This window comes from Platichthys flesus, chromosome 9 (assembly GCF_949316205.1).
Source record: "Platichthys flesus chromosome 9, fPlaFle2.1, whole genome shotgun sequence".
NCBI lineage: Eukaryota > Metazoa > Chordata > Actinopteri > Pleuronectiformes > Pleuronectidae > Platichthys > Platichthys flesus.
In genome coordinates this window covers 21,745,961-21,769,360 of record NC_084953.1, presented here as the reverse complement: position 1 = coordinate 21,769,360, position 23,400 = coordinate 21,745,961, and the positions used below count along the sequence as shown (strand labels likewise).

General features: G+C 41.0%; 1 protein-coding gene across 3 annotated transcripts in view; it reads left to right on the top strand.

Moving 5' to 3' along the window:
* lpp (LIM domain containing preferred translocation partner in lipoma) overlaps positions 1-23,400 on the top strand; it is a 145,069-nt gene that overhangs the window by 104,848 nt on the left and 16,821 nt on the right. For all 3 annotated transcript variants that reach the window (XR_009921934.1, XM_062395293.1, XM_062395295.1), the window contains one exon: positions 12,639-12,808. Coding sequence is in view for 2 of the 3 variants with exons in the window: in XM_062395293.1 (XP_062251277.1) it covers positions 12,639-12,808 (170 nt within the window). In the remaining variant the exon portion in view is untranslated. The remainder of the gene's footprint in view (positions 1-12,638; positions 12,809-23,400) is intronic.

Genomic DNA, 23,400 nt, shown 5'->3' with positions numbered 1-23,400 from the left:
TCTCTCGCTTCTCTAGCCTTTAATTCCCTTTGCCCTGGAATTAGTTCCCGTGCCCATTAGATACCTCACTCAATATATTCAATGGGACTCTGGAGCAGGCTTTATATCAGCACATAATCACACAGCACACCATGATAACGTGGAGGTGTATTATAGCTACAAGAACATGTATTTAACCGGCATTAAGGGATATTCGGCCTCCCATTGGTGCGCGCTGATGTAAAGACCTTAATTGGTTCACATTAGACATAGGTCAAATGGATCTGCTGGCTTAAGCAAAGTGTAGTAATTTTACAGAGGAATGGCCCTTAAAGCCTCGTTGGCCTAATTTCTATGCATGAATGTGTATGCAATGTAGACCTGGCATGAACCCTTCTCTAGCGCCATACCATGCATGCAATGGTCAGTGTTTGCCAACTATAAGGCTGACTGGCTGAGGGCTGGTTAAACAAGGACGTGCGAGTTGAGAAATGGGTCATATGTGAGCTGAGGTAGCCAGAACTAGTTGGGGATAGCGTGCGCGTACCCGGCTGACAGCGGCTCGCTGTTACTGGCGAGGATGGGAGGGAGGAGGGTCATTTTGTGGTTAAACTAGGCGACAGCTGAATTAACTGCAAGATAGAAAGAGGATGAGAGCAGGATCCTGCAACTGAGGTGACTGCAGGGACTCATTAGGAGAGAGTTCAAGCGCAGGCACATGCTGTTCTGCAAATCCACAGAGCCTCCTCTCTCCCCCGCTGAATAATGTACATATAGTCGCCGCAGTAATGTTAAAATTGACTTTAGTCTGGCATGTTTTCTGACTGTATATGCAATTCTGTGGGAGAATGGGTCCCAGAGCATGAGACTTTTGTAATTACAAAGAATCTGATGGCGCAAAAGCCTCTTCTTCTTTTGGCGGGGTACAGGGGGAAAGAGGGCCAGCAGTTGTTGAAACCCTGAGGCTAGTAATTAACAAGATTAATCAAAGTGGGGCTGCGATCTCTAGTGCACGACTGGACTGGATCATTGTCTTCCTATAGCAAAGTTTTATTGGTGCCACTAATGTCTTTGATGAGCTTCTAATCTGAAAAGGCTATAGTGAGTTTCCACAGGTCCAGAGGGGGTTAATGGAATTGAATTAATGTTACACTCTGGCTCTGTGATGTCACAGGGGAACTTTTCATCAGACTCCATCTCTGGCTTATAAATTACATACATAACATTATTATGCCATTTTACGGCAACTGCAGTCAAGAAATTGCACCGGACATGCACTCTCAAATACAAATGCTCCTCAAACTGTAAAAAACCTGAAAATGATACATAATAAAGGCTTTTCTTGTGAGAAACCCAGTTCGCGAGCCAGAAATTCCCCCTCTGATTGAAGCCTTTTTGAAAAGCCACTGATTAGTCCTGATTTAGAGTTCTAGATTAGATTTGAGTAATCTGAAAGAGCCTTTTCTCCAAATGTCATCATCCGTCATATTTAATCCACTTAGATTGTGCGTAGGTGTACTGTGTTTGTGGAAATCTAATAAGACACAGCTACTCAGCTTGCACTACAGATGCCTTGGCATCAGAGGACCTTACGATATTTTGTCATCACGACATTTCTGTCAACCAAAACCAGGACGTAAGGCTGAATAATTGAAAGGATGAGATGCTTTGCATTATTTACAATTAGTGTTGATGATACTTATGCAGTGTAGTTCATTCTGCCGCAGAGAATATGTTTTTATTCCCCGTTTAATACCAAAATGACAAGTTGAGAAATCCTCCATGTGATCACAGACTTCAGTTTTCCATTGTATAGAATTAACAAGGACGTGAAATATTGATGTCCAATCAATATTTATACAGGGTGATTTTACAGAGAGGTTTTTGAGCAGTGGCATAAATGATTTTGTAATGTCATTACCAGACAGTGGAGAGAGAGTCATTGGAAATTAGCAGTGCGCATCAGATGAGAGTACTGTACTCCACACAGGACTCATAGCTGTCGAGAAAGCCTCTCCTCCTGGTTTTAGCTAGCTTTTGTTTTATGAAAAGAGCGAGAGAAGAAAAGGAAGGCTTTGCCATTTTCCGTCATAATGTCAGCTGGAGGAGCCCTCATAATTTATGAGACACCTCACATAAAAAGTTCATGAGGAATCTTGGAAGAGATACAAACGGCAGTGGAGCTCCAGTAACGGTGCAGGCCAGAGGAGTCGGAACAGATCGGCTAAGGTAATTGGGTCAGAAAAGTTTAGGTTCACACAGTGCACACTGGTGGAGCTGCCTTTGTTGCTTTAGAACACAACCAAGCATCATAACTTAATGTATTAATAGGCTTCCAGTTTAGACAGCTTTGTGAATTGTCTAAGATACTCTGGTGGAAGTGATTTGCATATTACTGAGGTCGCCCTCAGCAACCTCTCAGGAGTTTGCTTTTAGATGTGCCTCTACATGTCATAACAAGTGGGATGTGTGTCAGAGTAAAACCTTTCTGCTGCTTTAAAATGAGCCCCCCCCCAACTCAACTGCGCTTCCACTCCAATATCCACCCCCACAGTCTCCAAACGCCTTTAGCCAGCCGTCTCCCCCAAATTAGACGACTGTTTCCATTTAGTGTGAAGCTTTACCTTTAAAGACGTGTTCATTTCTAGCGTTCACTCGGCATGTACACAAACAATAAACAAGTGCTCTAGTGAATATGCAGGTGAAATATGGTAATACCCTTACAATTATAGCACTTTCAAATAGTATGCAGCTCAAAGTCAGAATGGAAATATAATATGTTGCAATTCAGCATTAAAATGTCTTAGAATTAGTCATCAGTTAACTTGTGTTATTTATATCATCAAAAATGTTTTCAACATTCCATTCCAACAATTGCTGGGGCGTTCATGACTGAAGGTCAGTCAGTGACAATTCTGTCCAAATAATCCTGAAGTGTGATAAGTGTACAAAATATTCATATTCCAATTTCAGTTATAGCCTCCCTGATTCAAAATTATAAATATAAAAAATATTTGATATGTTGCAAACTTGTATAGGCGAGAATAAAAACTTTTGGACAAATTTTCAACTCCCTTCCAGATTGTATAAGCCAATTTCACATTCTCAGCGATGAATTCGTCCTTTTCGTTCCTCTTTACGATTATGAAATAAAAAATCTGTTAAATCTGAAGTAATGTCTTTGGGCTCTTACATTTTTTAAAATCCTCTAGAGTGCACCAGACCATAGCCAGTCAGATGTTTTTTTCCTGCCACTGTTTGTATTGGTCACTCAACATTAATGACCACTCTCGTTCTCTGTCCTTTGATGTGCCTAAATGAAAAGCTTTAGACAGGGAGAGCCGCAGCAGGACCCCCAAAGGGAGCGGAACCGAGGGGGCATCACTGAAATCAGAAATGACACTGTATAAATCAAACGCAGCATGAAAAAGGGTGGAGCTGGGGTGGAGGTGGGTTGCAAAATGGCTTTCAGAGGAAGCAGCCAGGGTAGGCAGGCTGAAGCAGCTGAAATAAGGATGAATGCGTGGATGGATGTGGGCTGGCTTTGAGATCAGCTATTGTAGCTGTCAGGTGAGCTGAGCTTGACTTTGGGGCCTGCCTGAACTAACGTTATGCTCAGTTTGTTTCCATTAGTTTGACTACAATCCAAATAAAGCACAAATTTGAACAGTATTTAGAGCAAAAAAAAACATGATGAGAATTGAGACCTTTCTGTTTGGTAGAGTCTTGAGATCGCGTGACACAGATCTGCTGATTTTAATGGCATTATTTTTCCTCTCACAGTGAAGCAGATGTTTCAGTCACATGTTTCGTGTTCACAATGATTTTTTCACTAGATCTGTTTCACATCTTGTTTTGGTCAACACACAAACTCCTACACTTAGGTCAAGCATCAACGTTTTTGAATCCGATTTTCTCCATTCTTCTCTTTCTAAAATGAAAATACACATGGAAACTAGAATAGCACTCAATAGAGAACAGTCCCTTTAAGAAACCACATCAGGATTTAATGGGTTCTTCCTTGAGACATGTCCCATCCAAGTTCTGTGGTGTCGCCTTTGTTGTTTTTGTGTAATCGTAATTGGCAGAAGCCTGTAGTGTTACTTGGCCCACCATGCGGAAGAGGCGCCTGTACAATGTCCTCCACTGTCGCCATGTTTGTTGTTGTCTGAAACTCTTGCCTCTGTATTGCCCTCTAGTGGAGGTATTGCATTTCAACCATGTCATTCAACGTAAAACACACCTGAAAAAATTGGGGCGGTAAAGCGGACGGATCTCTTTTTGTTCATTTTGGCAGCACAAATGAACTTAAACATGTAATCAAATAGCTGAAAAAAATTAAAGCATTGGATCAAATACAAAATCAAATCAAAGATCTGGACTTGATTTGGACACAATTGGAAAAAGCAACAGTTGTGTGAATTTTCATCTTTTATCTAAGCTGCCCTCATTTGTCCCCACAACAAACTCCTGGTAGGCCCTTTACTGTGAAGAGCCCATTTCCTCTGTCCCCATCAGAGGATTTCCTCCATTCACAGTGACTGAGTGTTGGCCATGACTGTGTTGTGCTTTGCTGTACTCCGTGTGTTTGTGTATGTAAGTGCAGTCACTGTGAGACTGCGGGGCATAATGCTGCTGGAAGGAGGTCAGAGACCACCCAAGGGCAGGGAGGCATAATATGAGGCAGTCTGGTGACATGGCAACTCATCTTAAGCCCATGCATCACTATACCACCTACAGTGGATTATAATGTACGACTGCAAAAGACTAGATTATACAACACAATAGCCACGGATGAACCAGCGTGGCTGCCTTTCATAAGGAAACCCTACAGTATGTCAATGCGAGGCTGTAGATTTGACTTTCAGGATTATTTATTTTTTCTCATGTTAAAACTGTCTATAATTCAGTTCTTTTATGAATGAGATCAGTTTTTCTGCTGTGTCATCAGCTTGGAACTGGTCACAAGATGTTTTCAATACTTAATCGTATTTGGCAGCATTTTTAGCTTGGGGGGCGGTTTTACAAAGCATTAAGTAATTTTTTGTTTTCAGTGTTGTACATGGATCCTCCACGCCACTTGTTTCCTCTCATTATTTTGTCCCAATGCTGCCGCTGACCTCGCAGTGCTGCTTTCTAGTTTCTCGCCGGATGCAGTGGGCCAGCGCGGGGGCCTCTCTTTGTGGCGTCACAAGCCCACTTCTTTGGCAGCGGTTCACGTGAGGTGACTGCCCCATCAGACCGCCCCCACCCCACCACCACCACCAACCCCCTCCTCTCCCTGCTCTCCCTCCCCTCCCCTTCCTCCCCCGGCTTGCTCGGCACTTGCTATCCTGCCTCGTTGAGACAGCTCCACTGAGGCTTGCAAGATCAGCTGCCGTGCGAGCCCAGCTGAGGCTTCCGGGCACTCACGTTGCTAGATCTCATTTGAGAGTGAGCGTTTGACCTCGGGAATGAGTAGGAATCCGCATGCTCATGCACGCAAACGCAGACGTACTTTGCAAGCACACGGATGCGCACGGATTAACAGCATATACTGTAAACACGGGGACGTCTTTGAGCCCACAGCTTGTCCATATACTCTGCTGCTTGCTCATACACACACACATTCACCTGCTCTCCATCTCTCTCTCCCTCTCTCCCTCCCTCTCTCTCTCTTTCAGCCCATTCGCCACCCCACGCTCACTCCCTGGCACCCCTCCATGTCGCCCCTGCCAGCCTGTTTCTAAAACATGTAACCTACACTCAGCACCCCCATGCACCGCTGCCACAGGCCCTGACAGCCCGGGCTGTAATGCTTAGTGGCACAGGCTTGCCTCTCCTCCACCCTCTACCATCGCCGCAGCAGTTCTGCAGATTGCTATTTGCTGACATTGGGGATGAGATTAAAGGCAGGGGTTAGGAAAGAGGCATTCAGAGATTGAAATGCAGCGATGACAGCTATTTCTCTTGTCATCCCAAGGCAACTGAAGGCCACAGCATTGTCAGCCTGCGCAGAGGGCAATCCGAAGCAACAAAGTAGATTAACCTAGAGGGGAAAGAGATGAAACACTAAGCAAAGGGTGGCCCCTGGGAATTCAGTAGCTGGCAGTTACACGCCTAATGTGTTCGGCAGAACCACTCGCTGACCTATTGTTTATGTCTTTAATTAAGTGTGAAGAAGTTATCACAACTTTGTACCTTTATTTGGCTCACCTTTTTACAATAAATGAATGTTTTATTAGAGGGTGGAAACATATATACAGAATCTGTGCCCACTAAAAGCAAGATAATATGTTGTAGCCACATTTCTATTACTTAAGTTTAAATATCTTAGTTTTTGTGAAACACAAACACATATTAGGTGGTTTAATGTTATGACATTTAGAAGCACATCTAAAATGTGTTATGGGTTTTACCAATATATATATTTATATATAAATATATAAATATATAAATATATATATATATATATATATTGGATATTTTAATCCAAGCCCAGAACTTTAGTTTTTAGTCCCAAAAGGTTCTTTTATTAGTTTTGGATACGAGCTATAGTCGCTGGGTTTGCCGCTGGGGTTTGCAAGGGTTGCACCAGCAGAATTGTATTCTTTAGTAACCCAGTGTGAAAAGTTTGGTCTCCCACGAAAAAAGTTCCTTGCGATTCTTTTTTACATGCACGATCTTTGATTTCTGACGATGTAAGATCAAATTGAGCTGCAAGTGTGCTCCCTCTCTGCCTTTCATGCCGCTTCAATATCACGGGCGTGAAAAAACAAAGAAGGCAAAGACTGAGGGAAATCTGAAGCGTTCTGCCACTCAACATCCCCCATTCCCAAACAACAGCGTCTCACTGCCACTACAAATACATTAGAAATCAATTATTTATGGAACAAAGTCAGGGCCTCTTTTATCTTTTCCTTTTATCCAATTAAATTGTCTAACCATTCTAAGCCTCTATAGCTCACAGGGAATGTGCTGCTTTTAAAAAAAAGAAGAAAAGAGTTTCTCTTCAGTCCTTCTTTTGACTTTCGACGTAACAGAGAAGAGACACTTCTGAGGGTTGAAGAATGAAAGCAAGAAAGTGAGTAAAGTGTAAATGAACTCCCCCTCCCACCCCTGTCACCATTGCATTGGTTCTACAGGAACTATTTGAAGTTTTGATATTAAGACTTTGGTTCCATTCCGTGCGCAAAGGGACACTGGGAGTGGCGAGGCCTTTCATGATTCCTTTATGCCCAGCTGAAATGGTTCGAAAGTATTTGGGATCATCTCCACAGGGGTTAATACGATGCTGCTTCAATTGCTGTCCTGTATTATTTACGAAGTCAATTGATGTAGTGTCGCAAAAATCGAAAATGCTTATTTCAGATGCAGACGTGTGAAATTATTGATGTTAAGCTTTGTAAAATACTCTGCACATCTCTGTATTATCTTACAGTACGACTCTTAGAGGAAAAACAGCCACAGATTCACTGAAAAGCTTCCCAGTTTGTCACTTTGTAGAATCATTTTCGTACACTACAATAAAACGCATTACAGTTAATGCATGCTCTTGATCCACAGGTTTGTCTGTAAAGGTCTTAAAGAATAAAACCTGTTTTTATTAAAAGTGTTAATTTATCCATTGTTGAATTCATTATGCAAATATGACAGCTGTGTCCGGTGCCACCCTCTCAAATGGGAAAATTACCTAATATAATGATATATTAGCCGTTATTCAAAAACCTACCTAGACATTAGTAAATTAGTTAATAGAGCTGTTTCCAATTAATCAATCGGAAATTTACATCAACAATTTGTGATGATGAGATTATTGTATTATGTCATTGTATTGTGCAAAAATGCAGAAACGGCTCTGATTATCAAATGTGGGGACTGGTCATTTCCTCTTCTTCTTGTGATCGTAAACTTGGAACCATACAGTCCTGTTTTGATTATTCATTTGTCTGACATAACAATCCATATGGCGGCGTGCCCTCGGAAACATGATTAGAAAGAAACATGAATCTGTTCATCAAGAAAATCATAAGTCACATCCTTCGTTAGTTTACATTCCATGCCCAGTTTATTAACTGGACCTTTTAAGTGTCATTAAATGCATTTGATACCTGCATGACACTTTTGTCAGGGACCAAGGTGTCAGTTCAATGGTGGTATTATACGGGACTACATCATACCCAGAGAGGTCTCCAATAATCTAAACAATGGTGGGAAGAAAGATCTCTCGGTGTAATGCAGCTTTAACTGTGGCCTCGGTGATATAAATATAACTGAACATGGAAGCAGAGAGCAGGACTGAAATATTGAAATGATTCATTCCTTCTCAAATTTGCAGATATTTGGACTTTCTTCTCTTCCATGATGGTAAACTGAAACATTGGGTTTTCAAAAGCTAGAAAATGTCACCTCGGCAGCAGGACAATTGATTTTGAACCCTTATCCTGTATTTTTGAGAACTAACAATGAATACATTAACTGAGAAAATAATGAACAGATAAGTCTTTATTAAGTCCATGTTTATTTTTTCTTAACAGACTGAATTTAGTCCGTTAAACCATATATTAATAAATAGTCAATTGTACTACTTACAAAATGCAGTAGGAAAACAGCTTGGCGTATTGGGAGAGAACAGGGTGAGCACTGTCAAAACATAGGCTTTTGTTTCCTCTCAAACAACAGAGATCATGGTGTCATGTCTGCCATTATACGACAGCCACTTTATGATTAACAATGTGCTTACAAACTCTTAATCCTATCATTAAACTGTCCAAAACATATTGGGGGTATATTTAGAAATAATACACACACACAAGTTTGAGAGCCGACTGTGAGCAGCCTCAGATCCGCTGCTCTTTGTTACAGGATCATGTGTGTTCATGTGTGGGCTGGTGATTTGTGTGTGCAGCCTGGCATGACAGGTCTGAGGGCTTGTATATACAGTACATGATACATGTGTCTGTGTTTGTGTATATCGGTCTGCATGTGTGGCATGTCTGGCTCAAAGAGATTCTTTTTTTCACTGTATATGCGCCTGTGTGTGTGTGTGTTGGGGTAAAACTGTGTACACTGTAAGCAGAGTCGCGCACAAATAGCTCCTGAGGGCCCTTACGATCACAGACTGCCAAAAGGAAAAGGATTTCCGAGAGGTTTCCTTCTCGCTATTTAAAGTGGGAGCCCTGTGGGACATGTTTGGCATTCTCATCCACTCACTGAAGATGGCCTGTGATCTGAAGCCACTAACAGGCTCGGCGTGCTCTGTCTCTGTCTCTCGCTCACTCTCTCCCTTTCTCTTTCCCTCTGGCTCTCTGAAGTGATTACCCTGCTTGTGATTCCACTGACACCCACATGTCCCCTGGAGACGTGCCTTCACTAGTTTGTTTAATCTGCCTCCCTGTACAGTAGGTAACACAGCCGTAATTGAGGTGTGGATAGAGCTGTGGGAGCAGATGAAAACGATAGCAGGTTTAATGAAAACTTGTCTGCGCTATAAGTCGCCGTGGATGACAGCAGTTGCTAAATTAATGTACAAAATGCTGCTGTAGAATTTTTTAAAGGAAACTGTCTTCTGCTGCAATCTGTCAGTCCTTTGTTTCTTAATGTTTCCCCAGGCGATAGACGAAGAATCCTGCACTAAAAAGGAGTCACAAATAACTCTGTTGCAGTAAGGATTTGGAAATGTTGCTGGGAAAGTTGTGGCTCCGGTCGCTCTTCAAGCAACTTTTCTCAGTTTCCAGTGAGGCTGCTGATAAGATAATGAGTTATCTGAGATTAGAATACCATTAGCGGGCCTCGCAGTCAAGCAGATATTTGATCTCAACAACATATGACTTCCAAAGTTGTGCTGATACCTGAGACAGATTCCGCTTTACACCCCGTTTGAATTTCTTGATATGAAAACAGCAAGTGGAACTGTGAAAATGCAAGCATCAGATACTCTATCTCCCCCGGTTAGTGTCTCGCCTCTCTCTGTAACACGCTTGAACTGCTCTGTTCAGAACATACAGGGTGTCAATCATCGCCCAAATCAGCCTTTAGATGAAGCAAAAAATGAAAAAGGAACAAAAAGGATCCATAGAACTGAACTTGAATTAATTAAATATCCTGTATCGTACTTCCTCAGAGAGATTGCATCTGTCCTCAGATGTGTAAAAAATAAAACATTCTCAGATATCTTCTTAAACCCTATTATTGTAAGATACCAGTAATTAAATTGACAGTGTCATTAATTGGGTTGAAGATAACTTGTATTGAGTCGAGGACATCTTAAACTCAATTAAAGATATCTCTAACTCAATTAAAGATATTCAAATGCCATGTCCCGCAATATGCAATCAGCCCCTTTCTGGCGCAACAGTATCAGTTCACTTGTGGCCCTTTTACAAAGACATAGTTGTACTTCTAAAGTTTTCTTTTTTATCGTTTAAAGCTTGACTTTTTAAAAAAGATGTCACACTTTAGTGATGTCTATAGCTCTTTTAATGTGGCATAATTATAGTATTTAATCCGTCCTTATCCGGTTTTTGAAATAGAAGTGAAGATAAGACGCTTCTGGCATCATTGAAAGGAGGCATTTAAAGGGAAAGCTTATAATGTTTTGGGGGGAACAAGGTATGATGAGTTGGAGCAAGGTCAGCCGTTCTGTCTATCTTTGGGTCAAGCAGGGCCAGTGACACAGCAGCCTGTCAGAAATAAACAGAAATGACTGGAAACAGGTGACATGCACTGAATTGTAGTTAATGTCCGGATATTCTCCGGTGGGGCTGTATGTGAGAACTCAAACTGTCCAAATGAGAAGCTCCGGACATTCTCTGGCCAGCCCCCTAGTAAGGACTCTAGAGAATGTCCAAATTACCCTATGTGAGAACACAGCAGGTGTATCCACTGTGAGCAAGTGGGTGTGTTGATGATGTTTCTAACACGGACTGACGCAAACCTGAAAGAGAAAAAATAAAAGAAAACTCACAAATATCTCAGAATTAAAAAGCAGTGCCATACACACAGAAGACCCACACAAAGATGTAAAGATAGTGTTTGGTGGTAAGACCTGAAACCTGTGTTGATGTGCTGTAAACAAAATCATATGATCTCCACAGCAGAATTAACCTTGTGCCTCTGCCTGCTGTTCCACTTGTCTCCTAAACGTTCCAGAGATTTCTGTGATGTTTTGAGCAGAGCAGAGAAATCTCCTGCTGCACCGTTCATGTGTCAAAGGTAAACTCCGGAGAATGTCCGGACCTAATTGTGAGAGAATTCTCCGGAGGACATCTGTGAAAACGGTTTAAAACACTTTGAGTAGCATTGAAATAAATATTCAGTATACATAACAAACTTTAAAATGTTCATTCTATTCGGATTATTTTTTTATCTCATTAATAAATAAATCATCATAAAGCTGATAAAAAATTAGAGATCTCAAGGCAAGCCATTTTCAGCCTCTCAAATATGAACATTTTCAGCTTTTCTTAATTTAATTGCGACTGGAAGACACGTTGGTTTCGGCTCTGTCTGCTGGACGAACCAAGTTGATTTAAATCAGTCACCTCAGAAGAACTAGTGGTTTGCATTTCCGACAGTTGTTAAAATAGTAAAAAGTAAGAGCTAAAAACATGTAGCAATGTTGAGGCTGACTCTGATTTATTTTTTCACACCCTGAATAATTATTTTCCAATTTGTGTTTTGAACGATATCCTCAATTTTCCTAAATAGAGAAACATGTGAGTCTTCTGGATAATTAAACAAGCCTACAGGTTTATGTCATGGCCACCAGTTTTAATCATTTCAACAAAAAGGTTATTTTCCATTTTATTGGCGTGCCGGTTGGCTCCAATAATAAGAAGCAGCAACCCAGAGGCCTGAACCAGAGCTGTAGCACTTTACAAACATTTAGTCGTTGCAGTTGTGAACAAAACACAACACTGTAGTTGCCAAATTCACCCTGAATTGACCCAGACTTTGACTGTTAATTCACTGAAGCTTCAAATTGTAAAATTTGTTTTCTCGACAGCCGTGATCTTTCGCTTCAGCCCACACAGAATTGTAAGCTCTGTGAGTGGATGCTTCCTACTAATATGCACCTTGGGAGTATCTTTTTATACTAACCTTGCATGTTTTGTATACATAGTCTAACATTTTCTATTGAAAGAATGAATTGTAGTTTAAAAGCACAGGCGCCAGAATCTCCTAAACTATGATCAAAAGCTAAATAAGCCTTAGTTGCAGCCCTCTGGTCTCATATCTCTTTAGATCATTTTGTATCATTCAAGTTTTAAATAATTGTTCCAGAATAACGTGTTTGACATCTCTAGCCTTATAAGGACTATTTTCACCTCCTTTTTGTAGACCTGTTGCAAAATATCTTAGCAAAGCCCATTTCCTTTGACCTGGTTGTATTAGAAGTGTTGTGTTCTGTGGACGATTTGCAGCTCTAAGATGCTTCTCATCACATCCTGCTGTTTGCTAATATTAGATCCTCTGCCAGTGGATGGAAAAAGAGTCAAACTCTACATCTCTTCACTATAATATTCAGGATTGGATGATTTGTAGGGACCTATCAATTGTTTGCATTGAGTGGAATTGGTCTGTTATTTTCCTGATAAATGCTACCTGACCTTAAGTATTTGTGGATTTATTGTGAATCTGGGCTCAGCCTCTCCTCCTCTTCCTACTCCTCTCCCCAGGGCGCTGTGCCAGCTGTGGAGACAACGTGGTGGGTGAAGGCACCGGTTGCACTGCCATGGACCAGGTCTTCCATGTCGACTGCTTCGTCTGCATGACCTGCAGCACCAAGCTGCGTGGCAAGCCCTTCTATGCTGTGGAGAAGAAGGCTTTCTGCGAGCCTTGCTATATCGTAAGTAACGTCAGTGCTTTTTAAAACCACCTGTCCCAGCACCATGTTTAAGCTAACCCTGGTTATTGATGAGTCTGTGTGGGGGGGCACATTGGCAGCACTGTGCCAGGATTGTTCACATTTCAGGTCATCAAAAATGCTCCTATCACCACACATCTTCATTTCCTCTTTTGTCTTTTTGGTTTTGATCCCTCAGAAAATTAGTTTCGCTTTCTCTGCAGCATTTACCAGAAAATTCATTCAAACTATGGCAGAAGCGGGAGTGCACGTCTACCTGCATTGACATCACTCATTTTTATCAGGTTGCGATTTACAGGTACAAAGTCTAAAGAGTGAAAGACAAGTTCTTGCGTGACAGAGAGAGAAATGCATTGATGCCACTTGCGAGTACGCTCACTGCTCACGACTGCCGCCATAACTATGAGAACTTACTGTGTGGATGGTAAAGCCTTTAGGGATGATAGCATTAGTGCACAGGTGAGCCAATATTGCGGTGCATATAAATGAAGCAAGGAAGCAGCACATCGTGTTGGAGATCTCACTTTATTATGAAGTTTCAACCTTTTTCTTAGGTTCGTTTTGAAACTGCAGTCGGGAAGAATTTGATATGGCAGCTGCCACAGATTAGATTGTTAACGGGAAATAATATTTGATAATGGTGAGGGCATTAGCAGAAGTATTACTTTTAGTTCTCACAGTTATCAGCGGCAAGCAGCTTTTCCTTTGAAAAAGCGCTTCTATGTAGAAAATTAGCTGGTGAGCATGGAGAAGCATTTAGCAGCTACATAGTTGGATACTATTCTCAGTAGTTGGGGAAGTGAATTCTGGACGGAAACACGACTCCAGATACATTTCAATGCTGATCTTTGTCCGCTGGATGTGTAAACAAGCTGCTTGCTGACACATTAGCCATATCAGCTTCATAAGGTGATAATGTGTGAGCATAATATTCACAGCTGTCCGCAAGGGTTAAAGACACTTCAAATGTCCAGTGTAGTGTTGCCTGTTGTTCACAGTGACATCCAAGCCAAATGTTAATAACAGATCAAATAATTGGCAGAGCTTCAGATCTCACTGTCTTTACTTCTCACCTTTAACTTTTTCTAGCCGAGTGATAGACATTTGCCATTTGATCTCCCTGTCCCTAATCATCTTTAAAGGTAACAAGGTGATACATCCCTGTGTGTGGATAACAGAACACAAATGTTCCTTTTCATTTTCTATCTAAATTTGACAAAACAGAAGAAGAAGTTAAGACATTTAGTGACCGCTAGTGTATTTCATTGCACAATATTATCAGGAAAGATCTGAAGGGACCACAAGGAATTCCCCTCAATTTGAGTTTCATGAGAATATGTTCAGTTTCACCATAAATCTGTTCAACCGCTGGAAATGATGTCAAGTTTTGTATTGTCAGCAATTTCATTGGTAAGTTCTTGGGTCATATCTGGAAGCTGAGAAAGGGAGGAACTGTGCAATGGGTCATTACAATGGAACTATCCCAAATGCTGCCAACTTGCGGATATAGAGTGAGTCTGCACTGTAGCAATCAGGGGATGGAGGCATAGTGAGTTCCTATTGATACACATTTTTTAATCAGTCTCAGCTGTCAACTGTGACATTACACCCAATTCTTATAGCATCAAATAGATCACAAAACCTGAAGCAGGAATAACACCACTGTGAATATAACTACAGTGAATAACAGAAACCATATTTAAGAAAACATTTCTTTAAGGTTCTTTTTTTTTTTTATTAGTTTGATGTACCGTCTGCTAACATGGTTAAGAAAGGATATATTACCTTTGGTGCAGCCAGATTAAGAAGCTTTAGCTTCACTTCTGGAGAGCTATCATATTGTCCATCTTTTTACAAAGTCTATTGGTTAATTCCCATAAGCCTCCTGAGACAGACAGGGGCCACACTAAGTTATTTGTGTTCCACTTTCCAGGTTGTAAAAAAATAGTTTAAGGAGAATCATTGTGCTTGTACGAGTTTCAGTGTAGTTAACAATGTGCTAGTTAACGAGGAGGTTAAGGCTTTGTTTGTAGTAGAAGAGAGATAAAGCATTGCGATGACCAGAGTAGTTACAAAACAACAGGTTGTCCAAAATAAATTAATTGGTTAGAATTTAATTCGAACACTGATGTGCTGGATTCTTCTGGAACAGCACATATTTACACACACATACAATTAATTTGCTTCCCTTGCAGGATATGAGTTGATGTGCACTTTACCAGTAAATTCTCAGACCTGAGCTACTGTACATGATGTTTAAACCAGCGACAGGCCATCTCCTAAATCACCCCCTCTCAGAGGCACTCACTGAGATTGTAGTTGTCTTGTCTGGAAGTTCTCCAGCTCTGATACATGCGCTAAAGAGGAATGGGATAATTTAAGAACTTTATTTATGCATTTCATCAGCATAAATGTTCTTCTGGCACAAGATCAAAAGGATGGGGGAAATCTGAATTTCTTAATGAAAGTAATTTCTTCTTCTTTTATTCCCATCCTCAGGGTCATACGCCTCTGTACGATTAGAAAATGAACGTGAGCGTTGAGTCTCTGAAGAGAATTGTCGTATCCCAGGGAGGAATAGGAAAACTTCAAGTTATAGCCTCTGAGTCAGTCAGTCTAGGAATCTCTGAGAGCAAAATGAACATTAATGATATATTTTGAATTGTGTTTTTATCTGTATATTCTCAAACTACTCTCACTTTACAACCTGCAATTTTATATCTTTAGCATTTAAACCTATTTTTACCCTCAGTTTTGTTTTATCTTGAAAAAGCACTGGAGTGATTTACAGTTGCACTTCCATAAGATTGGCCGACCTATAAGAGATACAGCCAGGTGACAAATTAAAATGAAAATCAATATTAAGTGTCTAAATATACCATGTGCCACCAGAACAGCTTTAATGCTCCTTGGAAGTTTAGAATGTTTGTGTTTGTGGAGTTTGCATGTTTTCCCGTGGCCATGTGGTTGTCTTCGGGTATTCTGACTTCCTCCCACTGTCTGAAGACATGCCGTTAAGAGACAAAGTGAACTGGCTGGCGATCAAGATTATTTGAATTACTTATCTCACTTACCCATGTACAATCAGAGACATCTCAATGGGGTGGCTGTGGATTATTCACACTTTTCAGCTGAACTTCCCGACCTCTTCCACCTCTGGGCCCCTGATCCACAATGCGATCTGTTGGGCATCAGCCAGGTCAGTCTCAGAGCTCTGCCTGCTTAGATGGGGCGTATGGTTTCAGTACCTGAGTGATTTTGGACCATCCTCACACATTACATTTGTACACTATTATCAGAATAGGGCCTGTCTCATTCCACATTTACTCCCTTCTCTCTCCAAGCAATACCCAAGGTCAGGTTGTAAATAAAGGGCCAACTAGCAGTACATTGTAGTGTCTATATTCTAGGACTTTCATATCTAGCTCAGATGCGCCATACAGAGATCCACCAAACTTAAACTCTTTTGGGTCTTACACCAGTGGCAAGACCTAAGGACAATATGATTTAGGAATGCATACGTAAGGCTTAACTATCCAGTAGTATGTGAACACCTACATGTAACATAGAGAGTGACAGCAATTCTAGCCTTTCAAGGATGTGCTGTTAGAATAGGTGACGCACGGTGAGGGAGATATATGGGGAGGCTGTGGGAGACCTGGTCAGACTTGGGTGTGACAATCGCTCTTGTTACTCTGTTAGGGTTTGTTTATTTCACCTTCTGGTCTCCTTGATGCATCAACTCTACATTAAACTCTTCTGCATTAGACATCAGCTGCTGCCGGAATTCTCCTTTCACCAGCTTGCAGAAACCTTCCATCACAAAAGTGTCCGCGTGCACAATGAAGTAGTGTTGTGAAAAATACTATGTGCTCTGGGTTACTGTCTAGAGCAGGGGTCTTCAACCTTTTTCAGGCCAAGGACCCCCAAACTGGTGGGGAGATGGAGCAGGGACCCCATACTATATATATTCTATAAACTTGTGTTTTATATGAAACTGGGCCTAGTGCCATGTATAAAACATAACTTCCCTGTTATTGTGCATTCAATACTAAACTATTCAAATATTACACAGGTTCATATTTATTCATGTTTTTAATTTAAACATGTGCAAGGTACAGGGTGGCCATGCCACTGCCAGTGTTGTTCAAGTTCACACCTCTCATGAACTAGTTCAAAGTTCAGTTCACACAAGTAAATATGAATAGTTCACGTTCATAGTTCACCATTTAAATTCTGAACTAGTTCAGTTCATTTCATAGTTTAAGGTGGAAAGTGAGCCATTTTTGTAAGAGACCAGAGCTGTTGTGTTGCAGGTATGGCCTGCCCCTTTAAGGAAAGTTTGTAGTGTGTGACGTAGTGCACCTGGGTATTGTGGGTAGAGACGTTAAAAGTGTGTTTATAACGAAGTGACGGACCACCTAGAGGTGATGCGAGTGTTGCTCTTGCTGTATATCCGAGAAATAAAGTGGCCGCATTCCAAGTAAAGAAACATGTCCTCCTCCTTCTTCACGGAGCGGTCCGGACGGCTGGTTACCGGCCAGACAGCGAGCCAAGATACCCCGTGAGCCGAACTCCAGACTACGGCTTGGAGCCGAGACACTGGCCAGAGAAGAAAACACTTGGAATACGTTGCTTGTTTGGTGTGCATGTGTGTGTGCGATGAATCATGGGTAACGTAATGCGAAGTCGAGTTAAGCCTGAAACATGCTTCTGCGTTTTCACGGGCCCGTAAGCGCAAGAGCCCTTCCGGGTCCCTTACGTGCTTATGTATCCCTCCTTACGTGCTGACGGGTGTCGACCCCCTTTTCTAAAATTTACGGCAAAGCTCCGCAAGCTCACTCAGTCCGCAAGGCTGTGATTGGTCTGCTCTACATCCCTTCTGGAGCTGCATTTCCGGTTTCATGCCCCATAATACCGGTCTTCGACAAAAAGCATTACTCCGCCTAGTGTTCTGGCGCGAAATTGCTTTGTAAGACGCGCAACGGTTGGGGAAGCATGAATGAAAACGAGTCTTGCGCCACAGCGGCGTGAAAAGACGCAGACGCAGTCGCAGAAGCATGTTTCAGGCTTTACTTGGTTCAGGTTACGCTTGGTTCACACCGGACGCGGAAGCAACGCCGAAGCGAGGCGTAAACGCAGCGCCAATCCTCTGGCTCCCATCCACTCCCATGTTAAATCGATGTGCTGAACACACCGGACGCTGAAGCGAGTAGCGGCTAATTCGTGTCGGCGTCGAGTCTATTTTTCGATATTGACGACATATTTTATATGATGTAAATGATCAAATATGCATCCCATACTTTGTATTCACCCTCTGTTGTCCTGGAGTTTTAATTTTACCACTTTTACCGACCACATTATTAAATGTCCCCCTCTGCCCATCCACTACAGCCACACAAGCAGTCATAATGATAAAGAGAGGGAGAGAGAGGGGGGGGCTATGTATTCTCCACATAGGTTTGAGTGGAGAATACGTAATTTCCCCTCGACACCCGACATTTAACGGAGCAAACAGCGGAGAAGTTCGTCAACATGGATTAAATTAATAATTGAAGTGGAGAAGTACAGAGATGTATGATCCTCGGAACATGTTGAATAAAGACAACACTAAAAATGACACATGTTGAGACGCTGTTGCAGTTAATTTTGTAGCAAAAGTAAGTATATGCTTGAAAAAAAATATTATATGCAGTTTTTACTGCAGGCTAATAACAGCGGCGCTTCGGCGTCGCTACCGCGCCCGGTGTGAACCGCTTCTCCTCAGGAGAAGGAAAACATTCCGTAACGTTTTAGCTAGACCTCAGATAATATTGTAACGGACTGGTAGTTAGGTTTATGTTCTGTTTGACTGCTATGTGTTTGTTATGACTTATGTTCAGCTAACTACACCATGTCAATAAGTATTGGGATTTCCAGAGGGTCAGTGAACCAGTCGGGATGGGGCAAGTGACAGTTCTAGACCAATGGCTGGAGAGTTACCTGGCATGACAGGCTCGCATTGGCTGATGAGTTGGCATGTCAAGGGTGAATGAGGAAAGGGAGTGAAGAACACAGTGGTGGATGATAGGAGTGTCGGAGTTACGACAATAAGTGTGTCGTGTTCGCTGGACTTTAATAAAGTTACACATAAAGAGAGAAGTTTCCTGTCGTATATAAGCGAGGACGCTGAAATATGAACGTGTTCACCGTTCAAATTCATTATTTGTAATTGAGGTGCATTCAGTTCATCGTTCTCGCAAAAGTGAACGTGTTCAATGAACGCGTTCTTTTGCGTTCGTTCAAGCTATTAAAATAATTCACAGATTCACATGTATAAGAGACACTGAATCCTCAAGCCATCTGTGGATGGCACACATACTGCCACATTAGTGAGATGTCGGACCCTGAAGGGTAGCACGCAACTTATCTAACCTTGGACGGATGGAGGTTGTCAGGCAGGGGGTCATATCAGCCTCACAATATGTTGTTAATGTAAATTTAAAGACATATCAATTTGTGGGGAAAAACATCGGTTGGAAAATAAATAAAAAATTATAAGAAATGTAAAGAATTGTCTCGACTCTCGCTCACTTTATTTCAAAGGAAGATGAGAGCATTGATGCTACTATCATGTATTATGCTAAATATTAATCTAGAGGAGGCAGCTGGTTACAAACAGCAAGTGTGGTTCTGTCCAAAGGTCACAGAAAAAAATTACTCAAGTTAAAATCAAAGCAGCAGATCCTGAGATATCTTTCGTTTTGTTTTGAAGAACACAGTGCCCCCATTTTCCAATTTAATATTGTCTTTATAGACTCCCCATGTTAAATATCTGAAGTCCCAAGTTACATGCAGTATGTGTGTTTGTACATACATTTATTTGATTATAGAGTGTAAGTCAAAACTAAATTTTTCAGACCACACAATATATGTTCTGTTAAGAATTTGAGTAATAACTTATTGTCAAAACATTTTATATTTTTAATCCCTTATGTAATGTACTCTAAGTGTGAAGTAAATGTTTGTAACTGCCTCTGGCAGTGTATTACATTTAGATGTAGAATATCTTACAGGTCTAACAGCTGCCTGAGGAAACAAACTGTTAGTAGAATCTGTACAATTTCAAGTAAAAATCTATTAATCCATTTGCCACGGATTGTAGGAAATCATTTTGTTTACCAGAGCGCCTGTCATCCAATAGAGTTCTCTGCCCTGTATCAGAGTAAGGGATCAGCAGCTCCTTTATCTAGTCCAGAACTTTACATATTCTGTAGAACAATACTGGCATTTATACTGACAAGATCAACCTGTTCCTCTGGTTGATTTGCCTCAATCATTTGTCTAGATATATTTGATTCCTTTTTAGTAATGGGCAGGAACTCACCCCATCTGTTATTATCTACATTCAGATTTTCCTACCTGCTAACTGTCAGGCGAACAAACCTCAGTCAGACGACAACTGCAGGGCAGCACTCAGACTTCGTCTTCGGCACTTCCCCCGGCCTGAGTTCTTATCGCTGCGTATTTAAAAACATGATGATGTTGATAAAGTCGACAGCCGCTCAGTTAATGTCCAATTTTGCATTGAGTCATTTGTAATCGTGTTAATGTGCCAACATTGGCTCCCCATTGTTTTTTTCTTTTCTGATATGACTTAGTCGGTGGTGTCCCACAGCTCCTGTTACTCCCTGTTTGCATGGATGATAAGACTGAAAGTATGAGTGAGTGTAAAAACACCATCCAGAGAGTTGTCCATCACAGTTATTGAAAGACACTAGTTTGGCTTTAGTGCATCTAAGGGCTTTCCCAGAAAGCTCAATTTAATTCAGATTATTCTTGAATGCAACTTTGAGCATCAATCACAGGGCTTATGGAAACCTACAAATCTGAATGGAAGACACACCCAGTGGGGAAAGACAATATAACAGATTATTATTAGCTGAACTTTGTATCTTTTTAAAGCTCACAATCAAGACATTGTATCTAATTGTCTCACAAACTGCTCCTGGTAAAAACATACAACACTTTACTACTGCAACAGTGATTTACATTTAAGGTTTTGTACAATTGAATGAAATGAGATGTGATAAGTGGGTTTATTATCAGCCTTCTGCTTTGTGCGCTGACATGGTGGTATCAATCTTCTCATCAAAGTCATGACGATGTTTACACTATGTTTTCATGTGTTGAACCAAAGGGCCTGCATGGGTTGATTCAGGTTTGTTCACATTAATCCTTCATATGCATGTAATCTTACCCACAGACGGCTTCATTGTGCGAAGCGTCAGTTATTTTTCCAGTAAATGTTCACATTAAAGTGAAGAAACTTGAGCCTTTTTTTAAGTAAAGGACACAGTCTCAGACAAATCTTGTGAGGGACGTTATGAGATGTAACACATTTAGGAAGATTGCTCCACTTTTGAGGTGAAGTGGTGTCATTGACAGACCGAGAGTCAGTCTGGAAGCTTTTGTGTTAAAACACCAGATACAGACAGCATCGCGTCCAGGTATATGTTGGAGGGATTCACTACTACAATGCCATATGTAATACAGCACATCTGTTTATAATGTAATCTCTTCACTATCTTCCTCATTGTTTAATTGTCACTCTCTTCACACCATATCAGTGGTGAATCAAGTTACTGTTAATGCTAACATAACATTTTCAACTGCTGCTGCTCAAATTGCATCATTTTCATTGTAAAGCAGTCTCAGGAGGTGAAATGTACGAGTCACAGAAGTAGTGACTGTAATTGTTCATCAAAAATGTGTTTACAAAGCAACACAGAAAATGCTATTTCTGCTTTTAAATGCTATCATTTTTTGTATTAATTTCATTAGTGAGCAATGAACTAGAGGCAGCAATTCTTTGCAAGTTGCATTTCCAAAGAAGTAGCTCTGCTGTAGAATGAAACCACCAGTAACAACACATGTCACCAAATCTACCTGTAACATCGACTGGTTGACTGATGGAATTACCTAGCACCTATGACCTTCTTTATAGACTGTGAATTTAAAAGATTCATTTGAGACCTTTTCACAACTTCACATAAAAAAAAAAAATGTTCATTGTGTTCTAGAAGTCATTATACCTTCCACTGAGTTCAAGCCACAAAATGCTATGAATTATAGGGATTATTAAAGCCACTGCATCGTTTTGAATATGTAGTCTTAGAAATGAAGGGTAATTTTCTCCCTCCTTTCACTTCAGGAAGTCTGCCTGTAACCACGCGATCATAGTATTGAGCAGAGCTGAGAGCAACAGGGGCTCCACATCCATCTGATACCTCAGCTGCTCTTTGAACAAGTTCAGCTCTGGAACTCAGTGTCACTGAGGTTAATTGCTTACACAGGGTATGTGCCCACTGTTCTTGAGTCCATTTGGTAACCTGCATCTCAGCCTCATTACTGCAGCAGTTTATTGCAGATTTCAGCAGCATTCCCTCAGACGAGTTGATGACAAGTTAATGAATTAATTCATTTAAAAATGGTTATTTACCTGCCCTTTGCATCTGGTTGGATGCTGATAAACAGATCCATTCAATCTGCTTTACTGACACAAGTGATTGGTGAAAAGGCTTTAGACAATGCTCAGCTCCATGTAAGGGGCAGAATCACATCCCGGCCTTCCTGTTTATACTACCACTCCCTATGAATTCAGCTAAGCAAAGTGCAGTATTGTAATGAGACTGATGTAAGTAACACAAGGTCAAGCCAGGAGCAGAGTTTCATATTGAAAGAGCAGTAATAAAAAGATACAGATTTGCCCACATAAAAACCTTAATCTATTTCTGCCTCTTTTGACAAAATTTCGTAGGCCAGCAAGGTCACGGACACAACTTGCTTGAATGTAATTGCGTTCATTATCTGGTGTTGTACCGTAGCTCAGTTATTTAAAAATAAATGGGCTCCGGTCTCGTTCGTTACACTCTGGAGAAGATTTTCAATTCTGCTATTGAAAAGGAAGAAGTGCACGGAGCAGTCCTGACCTGCCAGTCACCAGGAAACATTCATGATTGACTGAGCTGTTACCCTCCGCGTATGGTTGCCTGTACTGGAAAGTAGTGATGTCGGCCTCATTGGATACCTATTCATCCGTCCTTCTTAACAGCTTAATCCTGGGCTGCCTTTTTGTAATTCATTTTCACAGTTTTTTCAGCTCAACTCTAACTATGATTTTATGATTATATGCAGTAACATTGATCCTGGGAGAAAGACACTGTTTGGTTGGAAAGAAAAATCATGCAGGAATTAATTTAGAAAATCCAGCTTGGTGCTTAATATTCTTGTAAAAAGTGATTGCTTTTATCATCAGAAACAAAGAATACCATGCTTTATTAATGTAAAACGTATTTCAAGCAAACATTTGTCAAAATTTCCGAACTGATTATTCTCACCATGTTTGTTTTCATGTCCCATTCTTCCACCAAGTTTTGTGGAAATTCTTTCTGTAGTTTGTGTGTGAATCTGCTGACAAACAAACAAACCAACTAACCAACAGGGGTAAATGCTTTTTGACTTTTTAAGTAATAGATCCTCAGAAATGTATCTTATTCGACTTTAACTGAAACAACCCTAAGACTGTGGAGAAG